Source organism: Nomia melanderi, chromosome 1 (assembly GCF_051020985.1).
Source record: "Nomia melanderi isolate GNS246 chromosome 1, iyNomMela1, whole genome shotgun sequence".
NCBI classification, from domain to species: domain Eukaryota; kingdom Metazoa; phylum Arthropoda; class Insecta; order Hymenoptera; family Halictidae; genus Nomia; species Nomia melanderi.
The window spans coordinates 33,735,683-33,752,807 of record NC_134999.1 but is presented as its reverse complement, the minus strand read 5'-3'; the positions used below and the strand labels follow the sequence as shown (position 1 = coordinate 33,752,807).

The 17,125-nt window shown below is 52.2% G+C and overlaps 2 protein-coding genes across 3 annotated transcripts in view; one reads left to right on the top strand and one right to left on the bottom strand.

Annotated features, from left to right (window-relative positions):
* Positions 1 to 17,125, bottom strand: part of LOC116432128 (uncharacterized) — a 79,414-nt gene that overhangs the window by 46,890 nt on the left and 15,399 nt on the right. Inside the window, exons 2-4 of one of the 2 annotated variants that reach the window (XM_031988516.2) lie at positions 11,970 to 13,086; positions 6,944 to 7,043; positions 4,519 to 4,681 (exon numbers count right to left, since the gene is read on the bottom strand). In XM_031988516.2, coding sequence (XP_031844376.1) covers positions 4,519 to 4,681; positions 6,944 to 7,043; positions 11,970 to 12,210 — 504 coding nt within the window. In that variant the 5' untranslated portion in view covers positions 12,211 to 13,086. The remainder of the gene's footprint in view (positions 1 to 4,518; positions 4,682 to 6,943; positions 7,044 to 11,969; positions 13,087 to 17,125) is intronic. The other variant, XM_031988517.2, reaches the window with a different exon arrangement.
* On the top strand, positions 7,747 to 9,571 carry LOC143175184 (uncharacterized). The gene is made up of 3 exons (XM_076373006.1): positions 7,747 to 8,088; positions 8,827 to 9,183; positions 9,329 to 9,571. Exons 1-3 carry the CDS (start codon positions 7,747 to 7,749, stop codon positions 9,569 to 9,571), a joined length of 942 nt encoding a protein of 313 aa, XP_076229121.1.

Here is a 17,125-nt window from a genome sequence, read left to right as displayed (position 1 = left end):
GATGGGAAAAAAAACGAGGGCAAACAACATCGACTGTTTTATATTTTTAATTCCCCCCGCCGCTTCGTAATTCCATCGGCTACGCGGAACGCGTCCAGTCGAGCAACCATTCGCGCATTTCTAGGCGGGACGGTAACGAGCACTAAACGTCATTCACAGACACAAGCTCGCCTACACGCGTCCCGTTCCCAACGGGCCAGCTATTTTTGCGTGCCCATCCCTCCGACGACGATCAAAGTTTCCTAGCAAATAGAAATACCCCCCTCCCCCGCTGGTTCCCTGTAGTTTTTCAATAGAGATTTCATTTATCAAACCACCGGGCGGCTCCCTCGAAGCGTTCGCGAAACTTTCATTGCGAGGCGTAACTGTTGCCGTTCAGCTCGCCGATCGGGTAATTTCCCGGCTATAAACGCGCGTATCGAATTTAAAGCGAGCGAGTAATTCCACGGACAGTCTGTTCTCAGTTGCACGATGCCGAATCGTATCGGATGATCGCGAATGCACCATCGTTCGAATTAGAAATTCCCCTCGGCGGATCCACGGTAAATAATATCCCGGGTACAACACGGGTTAACGCTCCATTTATTCGCGGCACACACGAGCTGGATAAATAAGAAATTGAAAAATTACTGCGACTCCCAATTGAATACAAATGGCGAGTTAACCCGTGTTCCCCGGTTAACGGGTTAACATCGACGTTCCTCGGGCCCCGTGAGTCACGCACGACTGCTCCGATGAGCCACGTAACTCGTAATTGGCGGTCGCCTTTTTCCCGGCGGAGTAACAAGTTTCTGAACAAAAAAGAGAAGAGAAAAAATAAAAGAGACCTATTGTCTCTCGGCATCGCGAGTCTCGCGATCGCAATTTTCGACAATCTCGCCGGGGTTCCCCAGTTAGTCCCGATTCAAAATCCGCGAGTCTGCGGTCGGCGGGCCAGAAAAAAAGGGGGATGCGGGCATGAATGTTTAAAATCGACCGGCGGACGGGATGGGGCGGGGCGGGGTGTCGCGGGCATGAAAAGTCGTCGTAAAAGGGTGGAACGCGCTCGTAAAGTTGAACTCGAGCCGGGTGTTCAGCGGCGCGAGGCCCGTACCTGCAAGTCGCTCGTTTGACCTACATTGTTCGGGCTCGAAGTCGATGCAGGGACACGCGGGGCGGCAGCAGCGGCCGACGAGCGACACGTTCATCGTTAAAAACCGAGGCTGCAGCCGGCCCGTGGCCGCGATAGATTTTGCTTCCGATCTCGCGCCGCTCGCTCGCCGCTTTTGCATGTTCGATCGGTGTCCGATAGCGGCCCTCGCCCGCTCGACTCGGAACGAACCAACGGAACTCGCGGCTACAGTCGATAGATGCTGATGCAGCGCTGTCCCTCTCCGGCTAGCGGCACAATGGTCCAGATGTCCGCTTTCCGTGGTCGAAATCATTTCGGCGTTATTTAAAGGCTTACGGTAATGGTATCTCCGATTCGCCGTAACGTCAGATATAACGTTGTGAAATCGAAAATTTATCGCGACGTTTCGACAGTTAACGCGACCTTGAGTATTAAAAAGCAATATTCTCTTCTAAACTTTTTTATATTGACATTTGAACCGCTCGGAAGCCGGTTAAGCCGATCTTTCGATATTTTCTGATTTATGTCAATTTTGATGGAATAATATCGTTTCTAGTTATTACTCGTTTCTTCGTTCTTTTATAGCTTTTGAATGTACTGTGTAATAACTTTCATTAATAAAATATTAATTTTCTCGATTGCTGCTTCATGGACCGCGTTGGCTTCTGAGCGACTCGTTCAAAGATTGAACGTCGATTTACTTTTGTCCACTTTCTCATCGCGAATGCCTAAAATTCACGGAGGCGGATGAAGTATCTTCGTTTCGGAGAGCTGCGACAGTGTGGCTTCGGTGTTGGTAAAAGTCGAGTGATAGTACGATCTCCGAGAAGAATTATTATCGTGTAAGCGTCCGTTATAAAACGAAAGTATATATTTATTGCAGCTCCGCTGTAAACGTTCCCTTAGGCGTGTCCGTCGATTCCGTGGGCTAACGCGGGCGTAACGGTACTCTCACAGTTCCATCCGAATGCTCCGATAGCGAAAGAATTTCTGCCCGCGAGTCATTCGAGAATCTTTGAGCATCTTAAGAACGTGAGAAGAATCCTCGGCCGGTCCGATCGAACGGAAAAGATTTTCCCCGTGTAACGAACGTCTGTCGCTCGAACGCTGGTTCGGAACGGAGACAACGCTTCGATCCAGCGGGACCGGCGACGCCTGAGAAGCGAAGACCAACCGAACGAAGCGGTAGATGGGACCGTTGCAGTCGGGCGCAATCTGATTTAAACATCGTACTCCCGCCTTTCAAGCCGTTCGAATGCGCTTATTAACCTGTCCGTCAAACTAATTCTAGCGCGATTATTGAATCAAACGCCGTTGAAACGTCGGGTGATTGAATCAAATATTGAACCTGCTCGGTAGATGATAATATCCTCCCCCGACGCCGCGAACGCGGAGAGAATCCTTCTTCCCGTGTCGATAGCTGCAGAGACACGACTGCACAGGTGTCCGATTCTCGCAGCGACGAACGAACGTTCCGTTCGAGGCACCGTGAATCGCCAAAAACTCGGGACACCGTACAGCCGGCGGTCTCCCTGGGGATTTGCTTCGCCCCAGGACCGACCCCTTTCCCTCGAGTGTTTTCTTGGAGATACCAGACCACCGGCTAAATCGAGGATAATTGCGCGGCCGCGGAAAGTTCTGGCATAATCGCGTCGGTTCCCCGCGCACGTTCAACCGGAATAATAAGGACAAACCGGAAGGGATTCCGAGGTAACTGCGAGCAACGCTCCCTCCGCGTTCCCCCCTCGCCGTGTCCCGGCCTCTCATCCCGCGGCCGGATCGATGCGTGAAGCCCGACGGGGAAGAAAAACGAAATTTCGCGTCGGCTGGAAGCCGGCAGTGAATAAAAGGTAAAAACGTCCCCGTTGGCCGCCGGTAATGCCGCATAATGGAAAAACAGTGTAGAGGGGCCGCGCATTGTTGCAGCGTGTCGCGGCCGTCGGTCGGACAACCGATTTCCATGGGGCCGTTCATTGTCTCTCTCCAGCGACGTTCGCCCCGCGGCCTCGTCCTCTCCGTCGGCTACCAGGACGCCGGCGACGGGTCCGCGGGAGAGCCGCGCAGCTCGCGCGAACTTGCCACTTTCACGACGTCCCGTGTGAAAGTAATTCCCGGACGGACGACCGGCCGGGGCTGGGGAGCCGGGGGGAGGAAGGATTTTGATTCGCGAGGACCGGGGATTAAGAACGCGCGAGTGCAACGGGGGCTGCCGCAGCCGGAGCCCGGTGGCGACGGGTAAGCGGATTTCCAGCGAGCTAACTTTTTCTTCGTGGCCGGCTCTTTTCAGGTGTCGGCCGTCCGCGCCGGGGACCTTGGACGATTTAACGCTGCATTTGTCGCAGTCCCGACCGCGAGGAGCTGGCCCGCCGCGTCGGCGCAAAGGAGACAAAACACGGCAACGGAAAAGGGAAAAAGGAGAACGAAATGCGAAATAGACGCTCGTTTCGTCGCCTGGAGAACTCGGGGAGTGTCGCGGGACCGGCGCGGACGAGGCTCGGGGCAACTGGGGCGCGAAAATTCCGTTTTCCACGCTCGACGACGCGCGGCACTCGATTTTCGAGCGGACCCGTCCGTTTTATTTATGCGCGTTCCGCCCGGTCAGAATTAACATTGGCCGCCACCGAATTATCGACGGGGAATCGATTTCCGAACGCGCCAGGGACACACCTCCCCGAGCTACGTGTTCACTGACCTAAACCCTGACGGCCCCGCGAAACCGGCGCGCTCCTCGTGTTCCTCCCGGCGGCTTCAATGGGGAGCGATGCCTCTGGCATCGATAACTTCCACGTGAATCGGGGCGGCATGATCGACGGAGGACGGGACAATGTTCGAATATAATTCTGATAACGAAGGCTTGTTCCGGGAAGTTAAAATAACGGTGGGAGGATGCTTTTCGCGGTTCCGTTACGGAACCGGGGGCATCGCTTTGCGTTTCAACCGTGTTACCTAGAAGGGGAAGCCGACAATGGCCGGATGAGGGTGCACACCACTTAGAGGCGTTCTAACTATAGGGAAACTTTAGGAACTTTTCGAAATATTAGTTATCGAGGAAACGGCAAGCATTTCAAGTGCAGAAACTTGTTCGTACTACGAAAAGTTAGCTTCGGATGTTTATGAAGAATTGAATAACGATTATTGTCTTCTCAGTTTTCAATCGAATCAGCAAGGGATGTTTTGCAGAAAAGAATCCCGAAGCTAGCGAACATCTGCGTCATTTTGTAACATTTTGCCATAGAAAAATAATAAATCTAAACCAGAAAGTTACAGTTGTTCGCCAAGAAAAATTCAAAAGAGTTTACTTAATAGTCATTAACAAAGAGATTCCTGAAGTTTACCTATCTAGGTCGTCTGCACGTAGTGTCCATCGTAAAAGCGTCCGTTTCGTTTGGCGAGAAGAATGTACTCACGTCTTGTGCAGAGAGGACCCTCGATGCGAACTGAATGGTCGTGCTTCCGGAGTGGGGCCGATGATGCAAGGATTCCGTGGTATTGTCTCGGTAGCAGATACACTTGTACCAGGGCAATCGGCTCGAACTGACCCGTCTGTTCCGATATTTCCTCCACACGTGCCTGCGAAACGGAAAGGAGCGTTACGTGCTGCGAAACTCTCCAGGGAGCGGAAAAATTCTCTCGCGAGAAACAAATCGCGGGGATTAAAGCGACGAAAGGAAGTATCTCGGGTCGCGAAAGGGTAATTCTTCGCGGCGAGTGCAGTTAAGCAGCGCGGAAACTGCGAGGAAATTGAAACGGTTAAAAATGAATCGGCCCTTAGCGACTCGACCCCGGCGCTCGACGAATCAACGACACGGTCGCGTTTTAATTAGCAGTAATTTCTGGGCGCACGGATTCCCCGCGCGAGCGAGCCGCGCCAATTATTCCGCCGAAACGACACGCTCTTCTTCGTCGCGGGCCACCGGATAATTCCGCGCACCTCCGGAGGCGGTTCGACGATTGTCGAATAAATTGTTCCCGTTTCTCGCGAACGAACCGACGTAATCCTCGATCGGCCGCCACGGTTCCTGCAATAACGCGGGATTACCGGGCTCCGGTCGGCCGCCGCGAAAATTTCCGAGTCCCCGATCCGCGGGACACTATGGGTTTTTATCGCGAGGACGAAATTAACGGCGCGACGACTTAGGCCGGAGTTAATTTCTCTGGATCAAGGGATCCGGGAAACTCGGAGTTTTATATTCTCGCTGGGAATCGCAACGATTCCGGAGAGAAATGTCGCGATTAAACCTCGGAGAACGGACGTGCCCGACGACTGTGCTCTTATTCGTGGCTTAACCATTTCCGATAGAAATATCTTCGTAGGGCAACGACGCCGAATGTGGAACTGGCTGGAAGATCAGGATATTTCGAAAAATGAATAGCTTGTTGAGTCAGTTACCATGGGAAACTGTTGATTAGCGATAGAAAACAATCGTCTTAATAATGAGATATTCGTTAAGAATTTGTTATTGAACGAGAAGCATTCTTGTGCTTGGTAGTATGAAACTTTCTAAAAGAAGTAAATAGTGGAACTAACATAATATAAATTCAAGTGGCTACTCCGTATATTTATCTTTTTTAATTTCATGAATATTCATTTCTCGCGACTAAGATGAGTTTCGTTTACAAATTGCCTAAGTATTCCACCAGGAGCCATTTTTCTGATCGCTACTTTTGACTTTATTTACATTTTTCACTGTTTCAAGACATTCGACTTTTTGCATCATTATCGATCAGTGCACGAATGTTTATTAATTTCTTCGCATTTCTATGCAGGTTTCATTGGAAAAAATGTCTCTCGTTTTGCCAAGCTTCTCGAACCAGGTGTTCCATTTTAGGTTACCATATTTCTCGGAAACGTGAGTGATAAAACTAGAACGTATATTTTGGAATGATCGCGCGGGAATGGAAGAAAGCCATTTAAAAACAGCCGGAGCGTTTTAAGCATAGCCGTTATTAAACCTAACACCCCCGCGATCGGGATCTGTGACGGCAATCGATCAGGCCACGTGTTCCCTGCAGACGGTGGGCGTTATTGTCGCGAGTAGGTTCGACAGTGATCGAGTCGCTCGCGAGGGCCGACTTAGCCTTTAATTGCTTCATTAATCAACGTCCGGGGCTTTCGCTTTCGCGAGGTAACAGCGTGCGTGTCGTCCTGTTTCGCAGATATAACGCGACTGTCCCGGTACCGTTAACTTATTCGCTGACTTAACGGTCTTCCCGAGCTGGTGTTTGCCCGGTTAGAGGTGAATCTCGTTTCTGTCTTTTGACGGCGCACTCGCGTGGCCCCGATGATACGGCGCGGGGGGGGGGAAGGGGCAGAAACGGCACAAACTATCTAAATTTCTCCACGGTGGACCGCGGGAACGTAGCGAATAAACTACCGTCCACGAAATTGTGCAGCGCAACCGGCCGTAGTTCATTATTAAAATAATTCCGGTAGCTCGAGCGTGCATTCCCGAAATGAAATCAACCCCTCGGAGAGTCTGAGCAACTTATCCGCGCATGCTACCATTCATTCCCCGCGTTTCCCCGGGAAAATATCGTCTCCGTTAAACTCGAGTAATTCAGCCTCGCTTCTCGCGGCACGAGCCGCAAAAGCGATTTCCTTATCTTAAGCGCTCCGATGGAAAGAAATAGAATTCTTCTAATATGTTGAACGCGAAAGTTATTCGAACAATTTCTCTCCGGTCTCCCTCGGTGCGGTGAATAAGGAATTCGCCCGAAAATAAGACAGAAACAAGCTGCTCGCGGTCGGGGCTCGTGAGGGAGAAATTTGCACGGCGCCGCTTCCGCGGGGCGCGTACGGTGCAAGTCGCAAGGTAACTGTATTCATCTTACCTGACGCCGAAGGCAATTCCCAGCGCGACGATCAGCGGCAGCAGCGTCGAGATACACGCTAGAAAAACCGTCTGTATATCTGAGAAACCGGCGAGTATACCTGCAAAACGCGAGGGTTGCGTTACTTTCGAAATTGCCGCGTGTCCCGCGGCTGCGGGGCGAATATCGTAAATTCGTGAACGCGGCGGTACGCGATTGGCCGTTGAAATAGCGAACTTCAAAAAGCCAGCCTACGCTCGGAAATTCCGTTCAGGTCGTTGCCACCGTCGCATATCGATGCCACCGATCAAAATACTCGAAGTAGAACCGACCGGTGTAACGAACGTGAACGTGTCCGCGGTCCGCCTCGGCCGCGTTACCGGATTACGACCCAATTACAACGAAAAACCCTTTTAGAAGACAACGACGACGCCGACGACGACGACGACGAGGACGGCGATGAGATCCGTTTCAAAGTAACTTCCACCGTCCCCCTTCTTCCATTATCGAGTACAATTAAGCTCCACGCTCTCCTCGCTAACCTACTCAATTCGCCGACAAAGGGAAGACACTTCCATTCGACGATATTCGCAAACTGCATCAAGAAAGTTTAACGCGAACGTTTACCGAGGAATCGATAAAACGTTTCAGCGACTAACACCGATCTCCGAGCACACCAAACCACCCCGCGACGTCGCCGCCGTCGACGATGCAACCGGAAGGAAGTGATCCATCGTCGCAGCCACTTTTATCGCGCGAGAGGAGAATGATAAACTGATCGATACGCCGGGCTCGTACGCGAAACGAGCGAGTGTCTCGGTGCCATGGGGCACGAGCAATGGGTGCATTATCATTTCTGGCAGCTGGCGTTGCTCTACGAAAAATCGAGTTGCCTGTGGAAGAAGGACGCGCGACATTATCTGGACAGCGAGCGGAGGTACCGGGCGTACAAGAAAATTCGCAGGGCGATGAAGCTACCGGGGTTGAGCCTGATCGAGGTCGTCTTGAGGCTCCGCGAGATGCGCCGGCTGTACGTAGACGAGCTGAAGAAGCTGCTGGAAGCCGAGGCGAGCGGCTACTGCCACGAGACCTCGTTCCCCTGGTTCTACGATCTGCATCGATTCCTCTACCCGTACCTGGACTACGACGAGTCACTGGAATTGCACGTCCGTACCGATAAATTCGTTAGCTACCGTTAACGTCGACGATGCCTGACGCTCCTCCAGCCCGAAGACTTTGCGCAGACGTTTTACACGTGCTCCATACATCGCGTTTCTCCTCTCTCGAGTAAAACCTCGACTAAACAAGCGTTTTACGATCGTTATGCGCGATAGACGTCGTACACGGGGAGAATCGGTACGAAAATGGATGTCGCGCTCGGATGCTTTACTTTATCCGTGAAAAAGGAAAGTAAGGGGACAGCGGAGCCGTGGTTTCACGCTGTACTCCACGCTCGTGTATCCAGTCGTTACGGAATAAACAGTTACCGCCTCTGACGACGTGTAAAACGGCCGTGCAGTCTCAGCCGGGGAGTCCCTTCTCTCGAGGACGTCTCCGGCGTTCCCGGGGGCGGAACAAGGGAATCGGAAGCTGGGGGTGGCTAAGTGCATTTTTATAATCTGTTTCGTCTAACGGCGGGGGAAACTCCGGGAACGGTAGCTCGTAAAGCTTGTCTAGCCGCGCGACGCGAGGGGGCGAGGGAATTTTTGAAGCTGGCTTAACGGCGACGTACGAGCGCGTTTGGCTCGGCGCCCCGCGCATAAAGGCGGCGGCGGCGGCGTAAAGCCCCGCCCGTAAATATTTAAAAATAGATTTCCTATTCCGCGCAATTTCCGCGCTATTATCCCCCGGCCCCCGAAATTTACGAGCGACCGTTAAATCCGATTTCCCGCCGCGGCCCGCAGAACGCAGGCCCGACCGCCGATCCCTGGGAAACGGACGACCATGATCCTCCCCCGGATCCCGCCAATTGCTACCACTCGGACTGCCCTATGACGAGGGACACCGTCTGCGACTGCGACGGACAGTCCTCCCGAGCTCCCGGCGCCATGAATTCGATCAGCTCCCCCGCGGTTTCGACGCCGGAGGTCAAGGCTCGGTTCGGGACCTGTCCTCTGTCCTGCGGCAGGATCGCCCGCGAGAGGAACAGGCTGGAGAGGCTCCCATCGGACAGCACGTGTCCGGCTGTCCGTGGTTCCAGCGAAAAACCGGAACACCATGGGGTCGTGCCTGCTAGAGACGCGTCACCGGGGACCGGACAGGTTGATCAATTACGCCGAGAGGCGAATCAACCCTTTCGGTCGGGATTTAATCTGGGATAGTGATCACTCTCGCGAGACGGGTAAAGAGGACGCATCGTGTCTCGCCCCCGTTTCCGTGGAGCGAAAGGGTTGATACGTGTTCCAGGTTGATAGGAAGCCATCAATGTCCGTCGTGTCGCTGCAGGGAAGACGCGAGACTCGTGGATCGCCCGATACCGTGCCCAGCAGCTGCGAAAGCGATTCCGACGAATCGTTCGCGGCGATCGTGTCCCGTTGTTTGAGGAAACTGAGACGACCGTTCGCGACCAGGGCAAGAATGGAGATCCTGGACGTCCTGAGGAACTTTATGGCGGAGTCGAAGACCGTCAGTTGTCCCCGGTCGAAGTAATGGGCGATAGAGGCTGGCCGGTGATACGATGGATAAAGGGGCTCTCCGAGAGGAGCAGGTAAGCTATTTGAATAATTCACGGAGCTTCCGGTTAAAAATATCGCGCTCGATTTTCCAGATCCGCCGGCGAAATACCGCGGACTATTCTGAAACTGTGCCAGCCGGGTTAAGTTTGTGAAAAAGGAAAGAGAGGGGCCGGCGTTTGATCGCGAGAACATCCCTTCCTCCAGTTCCTTCCGGTGTCTCTCCTCTCGCGCTGATAGCCGGTCCTCATAAATATTGCAAAAAAGCCGGCCGGGCGCGAGCAGCCCGCGACGAGCATGAATATCTAACGACAAAAAAGCTTGTGAATCGGGAGCGGGGCGAATTCCGTCGTACATCACGCGGCCGTTGCCGCACGGATATGGTATCGATCCGACTTCGCTAGACCGCAGCGTTGCGATTAGTATTCCGGCGGTGTCGCAGTCGGCCGGCTTCGAACAAGGACCACGATGGGAAGATTTCGCCCGGACGGGAGCCAAGGGGATGCCGGCCCTCCTGATAAAGGGTTATCCGAGCCGATCGACACAGCATCCCGTAAAAACCGCACGTCCCGAGCGTTATTAGCGCGTGACTTAAACGCGATCGAAGCGGCTCGCGTACGTTTTTAACGAGTATCGCCGGCGAGTCGGCAATTAGACGATCGATGGGGCCGAGTCCGCCCGAAGACACGATCGATCGAGCTGCCTGACCCATATCGCACCGTTATCGGGCAATTATCAATTACCTGCCGGGGGAACGAGTCATACAATGCATCGGGAACTAGTGTAAACCGCGATACTATCGATTTTCATGAGAGAAAAGAACCGGCGACGGGAGCCCGCTGCTCCGCCGCCGATCGAAGAGCGAGCTCTTTCGCATGGAACGCTATAAAACTGGCTAACTCGGGACGTTTTTTATCGCTCGATCGCCGGCGAATTTCAGCGGACAGCCGTGGCGCACCGGAAAGGATATTTTTTGCGATCGGTAAACAAGTCGAGGAACGTTGCAGTAATAAATTCGTAGAACGGGGAGGATTAAGCGACGCCCGGGGACGGTTTCGCGCGTCGACGGCCGGAAGGGGGAAACGAGGGTAAATCTGAAAATCCGTGGGTAGCTCGCCGGGACACCGGGAGTGGACGGGACGGATGGAACCGGCAGCGTTTAGACCAATTCCGAAAATCCTCTTGATGCCCGATGAAACGGGCTTGCCAGATGAAAAGAAATTCCGAATCTTCGAGCGAGAACGGCGAATAAAAATGCGATTGCCATGGATACGTGTTTCGTGTGCAACTTTCATGTTCAACCCTTTGCACGTGAGAGGTGACTGATTAGTTAATCGTTGATTAGAAAAAGAAATATTTTTGACGGTTATATCTACGTTTACTCCAAAGGCTAACGATTGATAATATGAAAGTAATATTTGATTAATATTTAAAAGAAATGAGTGACACTTAGGTTTTTGAAATTCGGTTTAAAATTCTCATCGCGAATCTATCGCAGGTGTAGAGTTTAAGCTTCGCTAAGGAATATTGAATATCTCCATTGAAACGCATTCGAGTGTAAAGGGTTAATAATGAAGCGATCATCAGACGCTTATTCGTCGAAACCAGTCCATTCCAATAGGCGTCCAGCGTAACGGCAGCCCAAGTCCGAGGGCGAATCGCGGGTGTCCCGGCCGTCGGGCATATTCCAAACGAGAAATCGATCGGACAGGAAATAAACGCCCTCACCGGAAAAACCGAGCTCCGTGGATTGCGTTTCACGCGGCTAACTCGTTGAAAACGCGGTTCGCCGCCGGCGCAAACCGTGAAAACTGTTTTCGAACGAGCGAGACGGCTCGTTGCGCCGCGCAAGAGCGAGTCGTTCTGTAAATTTCAAGCGTAATTTCTCTCGGCGAAACGTCACAGAAATCTTCCTCCCCTCGAAGAATAAAGCTACTGATTCCAACCGAGCAGCCGAGGCGCTGTATACAAAAATGATCCGCGAGATACCTAAGTGACTCGGAGTCTGCCTCGAAGCGACCCGTGAATAGACCACGGAATTATATTACCGAGAACGAGACAGAGACCTTTCATTGAATCCCATTCCTTTTCACATTATTTCGAATCCTCCGGAAGCCATTGATAGAGAAATGAAAATCGTATTCTAAAGGTCGGCGGCCTGCTCGTAAATCAACAGCGACGCTATCGGAGATTCGAGGAGGAACGATCGTCCGGAGGATCCCGGAGCTCTTTCGAGCCCGGCCGGAGCGGAGAGACAATCGAGATGATCGACGAGTGGCGTTTCCATGCGAGCACGGCCTAATGCAGTCCCATTAGGGCCGGCTTTGACCGGTGTAACGCGCGTTAACCGTGCCCCGGGGCCTCTTATTACTTACTGTGATCGAGCTCGTCGTGTTCCACGAGGTCGCCGGTCGTGTTGTAGATGTGATGGTCGGGCTTAGCGGTGCCGGTGACCGCGGCTCCACCCGTTACTGTCGTGGACGGATTAGTGGGAATAGCTGTGCCAGCGCTGATCGCCGCTGCGACCGCGCTGGACGGCGACGAGGATATCGTTGATACGAGATTCATCGTGCCGGTCGAGTTTTCGACCTTGGTCGCGTACAGCTCGCTCGTCATCGTCGCCCTATCTTCGCATATCACCACCTGGACGAAGATTCGTGACTATCGCGCGACCGCAAACCCGTTACCGCGATTCCGTGACGATCCCAATCGCGGCTATCGCAAGCTCATCGATCCCCCGGTTCGCGATCCCCTCGGAAACCGGCGTCACCGTTTCGATCGAGAACTTAAACCCGTCCACAGCGCGACGACCCTTCCAACAGCCTCGGGCAACCTCGGAAACGGAGCTGAAATCCAGTTGGTTGGGACGCGGAACAGACGCGGAACCGCTCCTCTCCTCGCATGTCTTCCTACAGCGACCGTAACACGCGACCGGAAGAGCGAATTCCCGGAGAACGAACCACTCAAGACGGCACCATCAAACGCGGACGTTTAATTGGATCCGCGGACATCCCTACCGGCCAATCGACGAGGACCGTACGCGGCCGAGTTTACGCCGCGCGGCTCTAGCCCCGTAAACTCCTCGTACGACGCGGGTCCGTGAACTCTGCTGGCTGGTTTTATTAGCTCCTATACCCGGGAAACGTCTCCGGGAACCGAAACGGGCTAACTTAAACTGCGCTGGTTATCCGGACCAGTCTTCGGCGAACCGAACGCTTCAGAACTTTCGAGCGGGGTCGCCGATGATTTCTCCCGCGAGTGGATTAAGGCCGAGCGAAGAAATTCCGAGGGGTTGGGGAGCTTGTTTTCCCTCGTCCGTCTTCCGGCCCCTCCCGCGCAGCCGCCGCACGCAAGCCCTTTTTCTCCTGTGCTCCCGGTTCAATTTCACCGGCGTAGAAAACGATCCTGGCGGTGTTCGTTAGCGGCGAGCCGAGTGTCGCCCGTTCTCGCTCATTCTCGCTGCGCCTCGCCTCCCGGGAGAGTGAACCGCTTCTGCAACAGAAAAAGGAACCCGGTGTTTCTGCATTGCCCGTGTAATTTCATTTCCTACCGGGGAATCCGTCGACCGCCGCGCGAGATTACTTTCGTCGCCGGACGGGGAACGTTAACGGCCGTGTTCGACGGATCGCGCGGCCCCTAAGCCCACGGTTTACCCGTCTGCTCCGTCGCAGGCGACGTTCACGGTCATTACCGCCCTTAAAGCGACGGGCAAATCTTTTCCAAGGCCATTTAACGTTGCTTTATCATCCTCGGCGTGTTTCCGCGGCGGATACCTTTGTTCCACGCTCGTGATACTTCTGAGGGGCGCGCTGCGTTCGAATCTCTGGCAAGAAGATCGAAGAATGGGAACCGGCTCTTTGGTAACGTCTGTTGCTTGGCTCGTTAAGCGGTATTTCTTTCAATAAGTCTCCGCGGTTGCAGAAATTTATTAACAGAACAGCAATTCTTTCGTAGCAACGATGAATAGAAGCAATTGTCGATTGTTCGGCATCGTAATTCTGACGTTAAGTTGTCGACTTATTTAGGTTATTAAACGCTTTTATTCGACACTGGTTACGTTATATGTTACAATTACTTTCTAGCAATTTACAGGTGTCGAAATGACATGGCATTTAACGTGTTAAATAAGACATTGTCTTCGCAGAATACAGAGAATGATCAAGAAGGAAAATCATTGCAACTTCTTCTATGCTATATCGTACGTTAGAATATTAGATGAATTTATACATAAATGTAATTTACGCTTCTTTTCACAGAATATGAAACATTGATTGCAGATATACGTTTCTGGTAACGAACGCGATATTAAAGCGACGATGGGATAACTCTGCCGTAAATGTCTTCTTTAACTTTGAAAAATACTAGTTCCTAATGTTACTTTGAGATAACCCTCGTAAAACCTAGAATTCCCAACGTCCCGGACGCTCCCTGTCCTCGCTCCAAACATCGAGCTCAGTTTTCCAGGACAAGGAACACGTACACACGTGCCGTGTCCCTTTCGCTTCCCTCTCCGCAGACCGTCCGTAAATTCCTGTGCCCAGAACGTTCCCTCTCCGTCTAGAGTCTCCTTCCCCAAACACAGGGTGTTCCAGAATAAACCGAGACACGGTAAAGTAATCCAGAATATTTTGCGTTAGGTACTGGACAACGTTCATGCGGTTCTCTCGATAACAATGAACCTCGGTTCGATCTCAATCAGTACTTCACTAGTTCAACGAACGAAATCGGTATCAGCAAGTCACATCGATAAAATAATGTCATCTGACAAAAACGTTCTCCACGTTTAAATTTCAATTGGAGAACCTACGCGAACTTCCTCCGACACCTAACACAATAACCTTTCACTTGAGATCTAGCGAATGCACACCCTCGATTCGTGTTTGGAGCTCATTTCCAGTGAAAGAATAGCTCAACAGTTTCACTGATTCCGAGACATAACGTACCCCGCCGCACCGTGCCAAGATTTACGACCCACCCCGCGTATCCACGCCCAGTTTCCCTTCGTTTCCCAACTGATAACAGTTGCCCGGGCTATTCTGGACCCTACGCACGCCGTTCGGTGTTCCGAATCCGCCCACGCAACGATCTAGACGAACAGAAGCGACGGCTATCGTGAAACGAGGCGCTGATCAACGTCCGGATAGGAGTGATCTCCCGATGTCCACGGGCCATCCGTTTCCCGTGAAGGCGACACTGATTAGCAACGGATATCCAGCTCGGACTCGGAGCGTCCACGGTCGGCCAATTTCGGGATGGAGCCGGCCGCGCGCCGGCTGCGCCTGTTCGAGCCACGGGCGCGCTCGATAATTAAACTTGTTCGATAGTTAGCGCGGCATTGTACTCGGTTAACAGTTTTCCAGGCTCCCGGAGTAATTATTCATAAGCGAGCGCGAGTTTGTAACGAACGTGTGCGCGCGTGCCGCGAGGCAAGCCCGGAATCTGCTGTTCGTTGCCGAGATCCCGTCGCCAATTTCCCACGTACGCCGCTCCGCCCGCTCGCCCGTTCCTTCTGTCCGGGAATTTCGACTCGGGGCAGCGTCCGCGATAAATCCTCAACGGGAAACTCGTTCACCCCTGTCCAGCGCGGAGCAAGATATACCGTCGTGCATAAAAACTCCGAGGAAAGATAAAGTAACGAAGACGAAGGACCGACTCGTGCGCGCGGGCGAGCGGCCGATATTAGCTCCGGACGTCCGGAAGATTCTCGTCATCGTTCTACCTGCGAAACAACGTCGTCTCTAACCGATGGACGCGAGTCATCGATAACGTACGAGAAATCCGCGGAACGAGATTAACGAAAGCCGGCTAGGCGCATCTGGGTTAAACGTCTATCACGCGAGTGGCTAAGTATAGCGCTCCTCTTTCCAGGATTATCCCGGGGAACAAAGAGAATCCGAACCGAAAGGGACTCTAAATGTAGCGCGCAAAGGTAGCCATTCGAAGTGCCGTGAACGGGGTCGAGGAAATAGGTTCTCATGGTCCGGCGATGGTTTAAAAGCCGGGAAGGGAAGAGGTTCTCCGGCGACACGTGATTTTAATTCGACCTTTAGTATCGATAATTGGTACTCGGCGGCCGGGCTGAGACGCCATTAACGCGAGCCATCGGCAGTTCGAACGGCACTTCGCATTAATTGGCGTGGCCCATTGAAACTGCGACTGCACTGCGGTTGCCTCGAGGACGCTACAGCGGCCGCCCGGTTGCGACGTTGTCGCGGGACGCGCCCGGTGTCGTGTGTGTAATCAGCTCGATCGGGACGCGATGTAACCGTGTAACAAGCGGCGAAATTATTAATCGGATTGGAAAACGATTCGGCGAGTTTCGAACTGCCGCGCCTTCCTCCGGGGGAGGAGCTTCTTTTGTGACGGACCGGAATACGCTCGGGACGGCCGGCTCCCGGTTATAATTTATTAGACTCCTGCCGCGGAAGTTCGCCGATTCAACGGGAGCAAGGAACTAACGGTGATCACCGTGACGCTCGTGCTCCTTTGCGACCTCTTTTATTGGCCTCGCCGATTCGCCGGTCCCGCGGAAATTCTCCGTGTACGAGTTTCGCCCCGAACAATGCATTCTCTAGGGTTCTTATCGGATAACGGTCGTCCGAGCTGCTGTCCGTGGATTGTACCAGCGATGGCGCGAGCTCTACCTTTTAACACGTTGGCTGCGAGAATTTAGAGCGTTTAATGCTACTTATGGTATTATAATGAACGCAAATTGGGATTAATTAACAGCGATTTGGTGTCGTCGCTCTTAACCCGCTGCGAAGTTTGAAAAGTACTAAACTTTTAGTAGATGAAGTTAAATTATATCGGTCGCTTAAAGAAGTGGAAACTACGTGGCGATCCCTTGCTGTTTAAGTAATTGAGTCATTTATTTGGAACTTGGTAATACAAACATGAAAATTTGATCTCTCCAAAATGTAGACGTTCGTTCTTAAAGGAGTAAGTTATTGTAAGGGTTAAATTATTATTTAGCTATCTACGTAACTGAGTATTTTGATGCATGAATTTTCTTCTTGTAATTGTTCTCAAGTAATTCAGTGATCGGTGACCACCGTGGCGGTCAACGTGTTAATCTAGATCAAAGCACAATACAGATCCTAATCGACAACGTGCTCACACGAGCCGGGTTCAACGAGCGAACAGGCAAAAACACGCTGGACGAGCACTCTTCGGGTGTCAAAGACTCCTGGTGGGGTAATCTCCTAAGTGAAACGCTGATGCCTCTGTTCAGTGACTCCTCTGACGAGCTCAAAAAAAAACGAATCATCTCGTTTCTCCTGTGGAATAGTATTAGTTCGTCCCACAAGCTCGCATCGTTTATTTTCCTACCGTATAAAATAACATTTGATTAAATAGAAAATTCCAACTTCACGACTCGTCGCTGTGAAATACCTTCCACCGACTAAACTGAAACAGTCCGAACTCGTATTTCTCTCTAATTACAAAACGTAACGCGAGAGGTATTAACCACTCGCCCTACAATTTAATTTCGCACTTGTTAGAACCACTCATCATTAATAATGGCCCAGTA

Bases quoted from the DNA above. Each gene is read 5' to 3' on its own strand.
- LOC143175184 (XM_076373006.1), top strand. From the start codon at position 7,747: ATGGGGCACGAGCAATGGGTGCATTATCATTTCTGGCAGCTGGCGTTG. The intron at 8,089-8,826 runs GTCCGTACCGAT...CGCGGCCCGCAG, and splicing joins ACGAGTCACTGGAATTGCAC to AACGCAGGCCCGACCGCCGA. The intron at 9,184-9,328 runs GTTGATCAATTA...TACGTGTTCCAG, and splicing joins CGTCACCGGGGACCGGACAG to GTTGATAGGAAGCCATCAAT.